The 12977-nt window shown below is 34.3% G+C and overlaps 1 protein-coding gene across 2 annotated transcripts in view; it reads left to right on the top strand.

Annotated features, from left to right (window-relative positions):
• LOC137406586 (myotubularin-related protein 2-like) overlaps positions 1-12571 on the top strand; it is a 36270-nt gene extending 23699 nt beyond the window's left edge. Inside the window, exons 12-15 of one of the 2 annotated variants that reach the window (XM_068093182.1) lie at positions 1654-1767; positions 2272-2451; positions 11444-11463; positions 11811-12571. In XM_068093182.1, coding sequence (XP_067949283.1) covers positions 1654-1767; positions 2272-2451; positions 11444-11458 — 309 coding nt within the window. In that variant the 3' untranslated portion in view covers positions 11459-11463; positions 11811-12571. The remainder of the gene's footprint in view (positions 1-1653; positions 1768-2271; positions 2452-11443; positions 11464-11810) is intronic. The other variant, XM_068093181.1, reaches the window with a different exon arrangement.
• The last annotated feature ends 406 nt before the right edge of the window (positions 12572-12977 follow it).

Here is a 12977-nt window from a genome sequence, read left to right as displayed (position 1 = left end):
CTGATATCTTATAACTTACCGTAAAAATTCGTTTAATTTTTTAACCTTAGCCCGGAGGAGTAGATATTACTGTTTGATAAACATGACGAGCCGGTCGGTCACTTGTGATAATCGAAAAGTGCTGCAGAAATTATTTGCGATGTATTGGGTCACAAGATCAGATTGCGACTTGACGATTAGATCAAGCCGAAACAAAACTGTAAAGTAGCGAGCATCTATATTTGATACGGGGTCTTCGGTAAAACCCGAAGTGTTTGTCATAAACTAGTGCTACGATAAGTTTTATATCGAGCTTTTTATTGGCCTTTCAATCTACGTGAGAACATCACGTGACAAGACAATAAACAAATGTAATGACTACATCAGAGAAATAAACAGATTCCAATCTACGGCGGCTTTTCGTTTTTGAGCTTTTAAGAGCTTGTAATCACATTTCCACATATTTGGCACCTACAACACAACAGAGTAAGACATGGTGTATCTTTTGATACCAAATAACTGTAATGTGAATTCTGTTGCAAGTCAACCTTTAAGCACCAGATAGATTTGTTATCTGATCACTGTTAACATAATAGGCAAGCTGATAAAGGATGCCATTTTCAAGTCGTACTGCTGTATTCTACTGGATCAGTTTATAATAACTGCAAGTCTACCTAAATACTGATAATGATTATATTTATTTTATTAATAAGTTAATTAGATACCAAATACTTTTAAAACTTGCCTTATAATCACCTTTACTCTTGATATTTCTGCCTGGCGAAATAAAGTTTTAGCAAACATTTGTTTTTATTTTCAAAATCTAAAATTTTTTGAAACAACAGTTTGGTAAGTAAACTAAAAAAATTATAAATTTGTTAAAATAATAACAGCATACATAAATTAAGGTACCTTGAACTATATCTAGTCTGCATTCAAGTGTGTTACTCGATGTTTTTCTATCTTTTCCTTGCTGTCCGCTAAGCTTACCCTTCCATTTAGTGCCTCTAATGCAGAGTAACAACAAAACCATTTTTGCATTCATATCTCAGCAAGTATTAGCTATGCGACTTTATTAAATGCATTTGTTTTAATGTTTTAGTTAATTGTTTGATGTATTCATCATTGCTTTTTAGGCTCTCAAATTACCTAGACAGAATACAGTTTATTCATGTAAGAACAGTTGCTCCAATTACAACCGTTTTTACATACGGGTATTCTTTGAATGAGCTCCCTTTAATCGCTGAGGTCTTACCGTGTTTCACTTTCACTCTGGCATTCAAAGCAATAGCTAGAATATTTATACAACTATACAGCTGAGTTTATGATATACACCAACTAATTTACTTTTTTTACTGTAATTCTTTGTTACAAAAATATAATTGCGGTGCAGGAATTCTGGTCACCTACTAGTTCTATAATAAATACTAATATAATATGAGTTATTTAATTCATAACTCGAAGTTTAAGACTTTCTAAAACACCCTAATGATTGAGAACACTCTTTGTTTCAATCAGTGAGCGTTACATCAGACCTTTTTGTTCTGTGTCTAGTTGTTAGCCCTCTGTTGTAATTGTCTGGCTTACCAAACCTTTCCATCTAACTTTTAGGTCTGTTTTATGTAAAATTTGGGTCTGTACACTAATTTCTCATCCATTCCATTCATTTTCTAGTTTCCGACAGCATTTGAGTTCACTGAGACATTGCTCATCAGCGTACTGGACCATCTCTACAGCTGTCTCTATGGTACTTTCTTGTGTAACACTGAACAGGGTAGATTGAGAGAGGTAATTTTACAATCTCTATTATAATCCCTATGGTCGGTCTGTCTGTGCGTCTGGTCATGGCTAGAGGTTAGGATTAAAGATAGTTTTTTTACAAGGCTCAAACTCATCATATTCATCTAAGTAGACCGACACTCTAGCTTATGCACTAATCGACCACCTTTCGGCATTTTAGAATAATTTTGCAAACAGCTCTTCTCTGTGCTTCATGTCGAGAAAAAAATGCTAAATAATATAGATGAACTTCGAAAAATGATGCTCTATTGATAATTTCCCACAACACACCTAAAAAACTATTACAGCGCACTAGATTACCTGGGTACTAGTAAATATTGATTTTAGGACCGACACATATATTGCAAAATTTATCAAATTTATTGCAGAATGTTTACAGATAAGTAAGTTTGGTTTTAAAGCAGTGTTGAGAAAATGAGAAACTTTTAGCTCATTGTAGAAAATTATAATCAATTATTTGCATTTCCACCTAACACTTGCATTTCTGTTTAGGGCATCAAGCAGAAGACTGTCAGCTTATGGTCGTACATAAATACACACCTAGACGAATTTACCAACCCTCTTTACTTTGACTCCAAGCTATCTCATATCCTCTACCCAGTAGTTAGTATGCGCAGGATTCGTCTCTGGAACAGCTACTACCTCAGGTGGAATCCCAAGATGAGGCCGCAGGTAATATACCGTAAAACCTCTAATTGAACGCCACCTCTATTTGAACGCCACCTCTTTGAACGCCACCTCTATTTGAACGCCACCTCGATTTAAACGCCACCTCGATTTGAACGCCACCTCCATATGACCGCCACCTCCATATGACCGCCACCCTGAGAGATGGGTTGCAAAATAGACCGTCACTCTCCAATTGCACCCCATCTCCATTTGACTGCTACTTTGACATTATTTGATCTTTACGAGCCCATAATATTAAGTGATCAGTAGGAAAGTGTCCACAAAATCATATTAATAATGAATCGTTTATATCAATAGCAATTTTCTCTCGTTGTCCAATTCCAAAGCTTCTCGTTTTTTGTTAAAACTTTGAAAGCAACACCTTAGCAACAGTCAATAACGGTCTCAGGCTAGTAGTACTCTGTTTAACGCTATCTTTCTACTTCGAAGTAGCCTATATATATTTAAAAAACGGCTTAAATGTACGGCGGTAGATGAACTTTCAAAGCAACGCTATAGAAATAATTAGTCTCAGGTTATTAGTGGTTCCTTGTTTAACGCGGTCTTGATACTTCGCAGTATATGTACATATATAAAAAATGGTTTAAATTTACAATGGTAGATGGAACTTTGAAAGCAACGCCGTAGAAATAACTGCTGTCTCAGGCTAATAGTAGTTCCTTGTTTTTAGTCATGTGGTCACTGTTAGTATAATAAGTACTAGGTAGAGTCGTGTGGTCACTGTTAGTATAATAAGTACTAGGTAGAGTCGTGTGGTCACTGTTAGTATAATAAGTACTAGGTTGAGTCATGTGGTCACTGTTAGTATAATAAGTACTAGGTTGAGTCATGTGGTCACTGTTAGTATAATAAGTACTTAGTAGAGTCGTGTGGTCACTGTTAGTATAATAAGTACAGTCAAACATGGATAACTCGAACTTCACGGGACCGAGCAAAAGTGTTCGAATTATCAGAGCGTTCAAGCTATCAGAGCACTGTCACAAGTCTATGTATTTACTTATTTATTAGTAGATACATGTACATATACAAACTATAATATAAATCAAACGCACAAATGGCTTGTTTCAAATTAAATGCTTCTAATGTAAAGTTTAAAACGTTTTTATCAAAAAGTATAGATTTTTCTATCACTTGAGATTGGTTCGTTGTTTGAGGTGATGTTATTGCCAGGACGTTTTTTAGATTGACATTGGCAAAACTTGATCGTTGTTGAAATGCTCAAAAGAAAAGACATCCTTTTCTTTTGAGCGTTTTATCCACGATCAATTTTGCCGATTTTTCTTGAAGTTTATGCAAAGATTACCTCACTTTACCTCGCTTCGGAAGGGCAATCGTTAAGCGGATGTTTGGTATAAATCAAATTTCACCAAACCTTTAGAAAAGTCGTTAACAAAAATATTTTGCCGATGGTGGTAATCATAGAGTTATCCCCCCTAGAGTGATAACTGTGCCTTCAACAACACGAGCGTTTCCGGTGCCAACAAGGAGCGTTTAAGCCACACCCCTTTTTTGTGCTAGTCAATCGTAGTGATTGACAGAACAACATCAGCCATGAGAATGATCATGAATTTCCACAGTTAAAATAGTAATTATTGCTCATATTAAAGAAATGATGATTATAGTTTATTACTCTAATATATGCTCATTATTTAAAGCAATTCAATACCTACATGCCTTGCAAAGTCACTGAATAGATAGTGTTAAGTGAGTTAATGCAATCAGTTACTCCAATGATATACAGCCCCCACACATGGCGGGCTGTATATCATTGGTTACTCATAGATAAGATAGATAGTCATACTGGGGTTGTATTACATTGGTGTGATGGCAAGCTAATCGACTGCCATCAACTGAAAGTATTGACACTGTATGGTGATAGAGTGATTCATTGACACCACAGTTCACAAACATCCCTTGCATGTAATATTAGATTTCAATACATAGCAATCAAATACATAGACTAGCTTGAAGCAAAGATGTCCACTAGTTAGTGGACATCTTTGCTTGATTTAAGCAAGCAAAATGCTTGAAAGAGTGGGAATTGTTGTTATATGTTAGATAAAAATAAATTATACTTAATTATACTAAATTATAATTATTTAAAAATAAAATAGACTTTTTTATTACTTTATTTGTTAAATAATTTTTTATTGTAATCATAGCTAAACAGATTATATTTAGCCATTACTTGTTAATTATTTTATATTTAAACACATTTACAGTTTTATTTTTCTTCCTAATTTATTTCCACAAAACACTTTCATGATATGAAATTTAAAAGTTGTAGTTGTTTGAAAAAGCTTGAAAACCTTTACAGTTGTTTTTTTTCCTCTTAATACATTTGAACTGCTTAAAAATATTTTTTCATGATATGAAGTTTAAAAGTTAGAATGGTAAATGTTATATAAAATAAATTTTCTGTCCAAAGACTTTTTTATTACTCGGGCAACTCGGGTAGTACAGCTCATAGTTGATGGCAGTCGATTAGCTTCCCATCACACTAATGTAATACAACCCCAGTATGACTATCTATCTTATCTATGAGTAACTGATTGAATTAACTCACTTACTTAACACTATTTATTCAGTGGCTTTAAAAGTCATGTAGGTATTAGGGATTACGTGTATGTCACAATTTCCATTTTCATAATTAATTTCCATATTATTTCCATAACATTACCCTACTTCATTTCCATATTATTTCCATAACATTTCCATAATTCATTTCCATATTATTTCCGTATCCATAACATTTCCCTACTTCATTTCCATATTATTTCCATAATTCATTCCATATTACCTCCATTTCCATAATTTATTTCTATATTAATTATATTTCCATAACATTTCCATAATTTATTTCCATATTATTTCCATTTCCATTACATTTCCATAATTCATTGCCATATTATTTCCATTTCCATAATTCATTTCCATATTATTTCCGTTTCCATAACATTTCCATAATTCATTTCCATATTATTTCCATTTCCATAACATTTCCATAATTTATTTCCATATTAATTATATTTCCATAACATTTCCATAATTCATTTCCAAATTACTTCCATTTCCATAACATTTCCATAATTCATTTCCATATTATTTCCATAACATTTCCCTACTTCATTTCCATATTATTTCCATAGCATTTCCATAATTCATTTCCGTATTATATCCGTTTCCATAACATTTTCCTACTTCATTTCCATATTATTTCCATAACATTTCCTTAATTCATTCCATATTACTTCCATTTCCATAATTTATTTCCATATTAATTCCATTTCCGTAATTTATTTCCATGTTATTTATATTTACATAACATTTCCATAATTCATTTCCATATTATTTCCATTTCCATAAAATTTCCCTAGTTCTGTTCCATATTATTTCCATTTCCATAGCATTTCCTTAATTCATTTCTATATTATTTCCATACCATTTCCATAATTCATTTCTATATTATTTCCATTTCCATACCATTTCCATATTTCTAAAATAAAATTTCCATATCCATTTCCCTAAAATTATGGAAGTATTTATGTTTATGGAAATGGATATGGAAAAGTAAATATTTCCATAATATGTTTAGCGATTCCTGGTAGGTATTGAATTGCTTTAAATAATACGCAAATATTAAAGTGATAAACTATAATGATCATTTCTTTAATATGAGCATTAATTACTATCTTAACTGGAAATTCATGATCCTTGTTTAACCCTTCTCATGGCTGATGTTATTGATCTAGTCAATCACTACGACTGATTAGCACAAAAAAGGGACGTGGCCTAAACGCTCCTTGTTGGCACCGGAAACCCTCGTGTAACTCTATTTTGGTAATAACGACGCTTATGAATTACAAAAAGTTGAGGTTTACCTCTATGGCTTGGAATAAAGTGATTTTCTAAAGCGATAACAACCGTTTCGGTAGCCGTTGGGCAAAAATCAGTTCGAGTTAACAGTGTTGAGTTCGAGTTATCTATAGCAATTTATCATTACGTGGGAACGGACCAAAGAAACCGTTCGAATTAACCGTGTGTTCGAGCTATCCGTGGCCGAGTTGTCCATGTTTGGCTGTACTTGGTAGAGTCATGTGGTCACTGTTAGTTTAATAAATACTTGGTAGAATCATGTGGTCACTGTTAGTTTAATAAGTACTTGGTAGAGTCATGTGGTCAATGTTAGTATATAAGTACTTGGTAGAGTCATGTGGTCACTGTTGTTATAATAAGTACTAGGTAGAGTCATGTGATCAATGTTAGTTTAATTAGTATTAGGTGAAGTCATGCACCCACTTTCTCCTGTGGTCCATATTACATAAACACCTGATTGATGATTCGTTGCTCAATTTGATCAATCCAATCGTAAGAACTACATCATCTGTAAACCCCGAATACAATGAGTTCGGATAATACTGAGATAGATGGGAGACGTTACACATTTTACTAAATGTTTTCACCCTGAAGATATTGATGTTCAATAACTTACATACAGAATAAATTGTCCGTTAAACCATAGAAATACCTTTTTGCATAGAAAAATCGGACACACTGATTCCGATTTTGTACTCAAAATAAAAATTGGTCCACTAACTTTCAAAATCATTTTTGTTTTTGAATGCTTTTGCAGCGATTCAATATCGCTAGCTTGAATGAAGCTAGCGATATTTTATCACAAGCTAGCTACAATGCTAGTTTGCGATAAAATCACGCTTTTTGGAGCTTTTGTCTCAGCGTGCAGCCTGTTAAACATCGTGTAACAAACTGCAAGCAATGTTAAATAGCTTATCTACCATTCAGAAAAGACTGAAATTATTTTGAAGGCTGAATTTAGAGAACAATGGGTTTTAAGACACCCATCTCTACAATTCTAGATCGGACTAAACATCTCCAACTTCCGTCTCTAAAAAGCTACGCTACGTCACATATTTATGGTATGGGCGGGGCTTGTTGTGTCAATTGTGTCGTTTGCAACACCGATTCTATGACATGGTTACATGTAATGTATTATTCATCTAACCTTGTTTGAAGGCTGCTGAGCGCTTGTCTCCATTGACTGAGATCATACATTCACCTATTTATGTATTCAAAATCGATTGTTGCGATAAGTTGTCCAGTGTACACCTCACTTAGCGTCTGAAATATAATAGAGAAAAATCACATAATTTTATGTGTGGACTGCCTCAGCAGACAGACACGAATGGCAACAAATTTGTGCATGTTGGCAGTCTCTTAATGCCACTTTACGACAAATAAAATAAGAGGCATGATCCGGAACGAGGTAAGGGACATGTTCCAATGCAACTCACTGGTGCATGTCCCTTAAATCATTCGCAACCGACTAACTTTCATGCGATTTCAACTTTAAATATCGTTTATTTCTCAGAAAATTGCTATAATTTAAGTTGCTACTACAAGAGACAGAATTGAGATAAGTTACCCATTCAACTTTCACAATAACCAGTAAGATTTATTTTTTTCAAATGGTATTAAATTTAGATAGATAACTCATATTAGTTACATGTAGACCTGTGATTCAAAGAAATTAGTTTTAGAAAATTCTGATTTTTAAAAACCTTTACATGCTGAAACAGTGTTAGGCTTACACAATAAAAATGGTAAAGTATAACCAATTTAGCTATAATTATTGCTTTATTGCAATACAAAGTCATGAAGATTATTTATATACACTATATATAACATTTAGTCATAAACATGAAAATCATGGAGCTAATCTCGAACTATTCCTCGCTAGTATCATCCTTCAAACCGAAAGATAGCAAATCTGCATGTCAGTATATCTCAAATAAACTGTCATAAACTTGTTTCAACTAGTAACAATATGTTCAGTAATTCTGCTCTTGACTTTTTGGACTTTATAGACAGCTCTAACAATCAATATGATCCTATCGAAGGTTAATGATAACTTTAGTCTATGACTCACTACCTAAAAAGTGCATTTTTATTCCAGCAACAATTCAAATCGACAGAATTGAAAGTTATTATTAACTTTCAATTCTGTCAAATTGAAAGTAAATAATAACTTTCAAACCTTGAAAATGTTTTTTTATTCCGATATACAGTGAAACTCGGATAAATCGCCCTCGGATATATCGAACACATGATTAACTCGAATGGATTTGCTTGGTCCGTTCCCACGCAATGATAAATGGCTTTAGATAACTCGACCGAAACTCCGTTAATTCGAACAGTTTTTTGCCAAACGGCTACCGAGACGGTTGTTACTATCGCTTTAGAATATCACTTTATTCCAAGCCATAGAGATAAACATCGACTTTTAGTAGTTCTTAGGCCTCGTTATTGCCAACATCGGCAAATATTTTCATTAACGACTTTTCTAAAGGTTTGCAAAAATCAAATTTTACCAAACATCCGCCTAGCGATAAGCCCTCCGAAAGCAAAAAAGCGAGGTAAAATTTGGATAACTTTGAAGTAATATCGGCAAAATTGATAATGGGATTTTAATAGTAAAGCAGTTTTGTAATAACTGACTTACTGCAAAATTGATTTTGGTTAAAATGCTCGGTAGAAAACTACGTATGTATTTTTTCTGAGCGTTTTAACCGCGATCAAGTTTTGCCAATTTTAATCTGAGAACGTCCTGGCAGTCACATCACCTAAAGCAACAAACAAATCTCAAGTGATAAAAAAATATCTATACTTTCTGATTAAAAATATTTAAAACTTCACACGAGAGACCCTTTAACTTGCAACAAGCAATCTATGCTTTTGATTTACCGGTATATATAGTTTGTATATGTACATGTATCTACTGATAAATACGTGCACTTATGACTGTCCTGATAACTTGAACGCTCTAATAACTCGAACACTTTTGCTCGGTCCCTTGAAGTTGAGTTATCTGTGTTTCACTGTATGCAGTCTTTCACTGTCTTACCACTTCCAACTCTGCATATTCACTTCTTGAGCTGTAAGAAAATTGAAAAGATCGTTAAAATTTTAGTCGCCCTGATGTGTTCCAGTTTAAGTAGATATTGATATAGGTTTAGTATTTTGGTTATAATTATTGCCCAAGATATCATTGAGTCATAGTTGTAAGTTTTTCTGACTAGCCAGAAATTATGCTACATAACCAATCAAAAATGTTCTTCTATATCTTAGAAATAACTGTACATGGAATGGGTAAATTTCCAAGGTGAGATAACTCATGCTGGAAGCCTAGCGACGATCAAAGTTTGTGAGTATACTCGCAATGGGTTACAAATGAATTATTAATTTGTCTTTACATTCAAGCCGTTAATCGTTTTACTTGTTTTCCAAATCAAATCTCAAATTTCTCTTGCAAATGTCTAAATTGACTCAAATCACTTCAATGGAATTTGTTTCATATGTTTGAGTATTCAGGTATGTAAGTTACTACTGTTTTCGACAGCTCTGCCTTCTAGCGCTAAACTACTCAACAATGATAGCTTCTGATAAAGCTATCAGTTTTTAGGCGTGTTGCTCAGCTGATGTCATAGGCTTGCTTAGGTACGGTAAATTACTGTACAGTAAACACTCCTATAACGTATACCTCCTACGTAAATTCCAGATGGTGTGAAAAAATTATGTGAAGTTTTTGCTTCGCACTACGTAAAAAATTCCATATAACGCAAAGTCTCAAGTCTGGCAAGTTTTCAAATTCGATTTCAATGTTAGTTTATCTCGCCGCACTAATGGGAAAAAAGACTTGCGTATAGCGTTGTATCTATTATACATGTACATGTATATAACTTTCGCGACATTCGTGTTTGTTGTAATAGATCGGCAAATGTGTCGACAAAGCAGAGAATAGGATAGCTGCGCAATTGTTCATAAATACTTCAAGGCGATTGATTGGTGCAGGTGTTACAGCGTCGGTCTATATAACCAGAATGTCACGAGTTGGGAGTATCATCAACAGTTCTCTTTCACCCTAACATTGACCCCTAGGTACAGGATGGACAACGACGACTAGGTAGAACCGCTTTTTATAGTAAAAAGATTTTGTTGTTTTGCCTCATTGTCGAAGTACAACATATTTGTTATTAGTTTTACTTCGCAGAATATATTTTACTGTTTAGAAAAAAATAAGCAAATCGTTGTGAATGAACATCGAAAATGCGCAGTCCCCATCAACTTCTTGTAAAATAACCACAATCATGGTCTATAAAACCAGTGAGATTGACCATAAAAAAGGAGAAAATTTGTCGATGCAAGTCAATAATACTGCAGTTACGGTACATCCCACAAATTAGATGGATGAGTTTGAAAAAATGAGTTCAGGGGAGTTTCAAACTTACAAAGGGGTGAGTTTGTAAAGATCTTTGAACGGATTAGACAATTTACATGTATTTCACTGTTTTTATAACGTAAATTCCCTATAACGTAAAAGTTCCTGAAAAGGATTGTTTACGTCGTAGGAGTGCCTACTGTGCTTGCCAAGATGGCAGTTACTCGAAATGCCGGGAAGATTAAAGATTGTTGAAGCATGGAGTTAGGCGAAACTAAATGGTTTTTGTTGATTTAAATAGGGTTTTTATACACCTTTCTAACCTCGAAATAGCTCACATCGTAACGATTATCATCGATTATATGAATTAGCCCTCTATTCTAAAACGCGAAATATTCAACTATTTTCGCGATTCCATCTTTTTTTTCTATTTCTGATTTTATTATATTGTCAATTATAGCTGTTGGAAATGGCTATTAAAATCATGTTAAAAGCGTAACATGAACCGTGTGGCTAAAGATGCAGTGACCCCTCACTTTTTATGGTTAATCAAGATTAGCGACAACCCCCCCCCTGCCCTGTGCATGAGTTGATTGTTGAGGACTGTCCTGACTTCCACAAAACACTGATATAAGCTCAATTGTATTCTAATTGGTCAGACAAAACTGGCTGCAGCCAATAGAAAGCATTAGCTAGTGTACATTCACCATCAGTTCTAAAAATAGATAAGCATTTTAGGTGTCCTTTCGCTAGCCATGGTGAGTATTCACTTTGGTATGTAGTTTATGCTTATCGGCTAAAGGTCGTAAGGTCAAGGCTGCTATCTTGCTAATCTAATTCTCTTTTTCCCTCTACATTCGACCTTAAGTGCTGACTTTTCACTCTTTCCTGCTTCTGCTTTATCACTTTTTGCGTTATTGGTCCAATGCGTGTACTCGCTAAGACTCGTTATTGCTTTATCATTAGTAAATTCAATAATCACTTATGGCTTTCACTTGCTTTTCAATTCCATATTATTTTTCTTGAATAGGTCCATTAGGGCACTCTCTTGATTTTCACTAGACGTCAGCCTCATCTCATTCAGGTTTAGTTCTTTTAATTTTAGGAGCCGATTAGCCTGAAGAACAGAGAACTGATAATGTTACGGAACAAACTGAGAATAGCTGTTGAAGAGAAAAGAGCGGAGGCAAGCAGTGCAAAACGTCGTCAGCATTGATCATAGATCAACCACGATAACGTTAGCCACCGACGGTGACTATAGACCACCCACGGTAATGATGGGCCACCCACGGTGATGATAGGCCACCTACGGCGATTATCAACCACCCGCGCTGGCTAATGCACAGCTCACTATAAACATAACGCTGTTAACAACTCACGCATAGATTTGTTTTTGCAATCAATATATTTTGTGCATATCCTTACTCGGTAGTTATGTCATACTTCACCTGATGCTGCTTGCTGAGTCATGCATCATAGTCTGTTAGCCATATATTGTGCTGTCGTTACAGCTGTTGAATCACTAGACACGCAATTTATTTTTTGTACATCCGTGTTGCTCATAGAATTTGTAGCATGTAGTTATAATTTTGCACGATATTTATTTGTTGTTTTTTGTGTCAAAAAAAGCTTTAATCGATGTGAAGGTAAATATTGATATCTAATAGATAGCGAGTGGAGTTTAAAAAGAGTGCATGTAGATTCAGAAGCATGGAAATGATGTGAAGTTGTAAGGTGTCTGATGCTGTTCTGTACTGTCCTGTTGCAGCTGAGATACACTGTAGATTTCATAAATTTAGATTTGGCGGTCGGAAATAGTTTCTGGGTTTTTGTGTTATTTTTATATTATAATAAAAGCTGCTCACCCGTAAAGCCTTAAATATGTGTTTTATAGCATAAAAACACTGCAATTTATTTTTAATGTAGTTTTTTGGAGTTGTTTGCTTTCTCAACCATAAATGGTGCTGGTAGTAACAAAAATATAAGAGATTATATATTTTCTTTGCAATATTACAATTTTTATTGCTGTTAGAATTAACAAGTAGCAAATCAGAGACATAATTTCTATTTCCTGATGTTTTTAGTCATTTGTTGGTCTTCAGGCAAAAACATCATTGCGCAGTATGGTTGGAGATAATGCAACAAAAGTGTACTATTGTTAACACTAGTACCCTGGCTGTCCTGTGTGTTGTAAGATATTGTCAGGAGTGCTTCCCAATCGCCAACAAGCATTTTAACCGTCAAGTTTTGGCGATTTTAGTCGTGAACAATC

The sequence above is a fragment of the Watersipora subatra genome, chromosome 10, assembly GCF_963576615.1.
Source record: "Watersipora subatra chromosome 10, tzWatSuba1.1, whole genome shotgun sequence".
NCBI classification, from domain to species: Eukaryota; Metazoa; Bryozoa; class Gymnolaemata; order Cheilostomatida; family Watersiporidae; genus Watersipora; species Watersipora subatra.
This window is presented reverse-complemented; position numbering and strand designations above follow the sequence as displayed.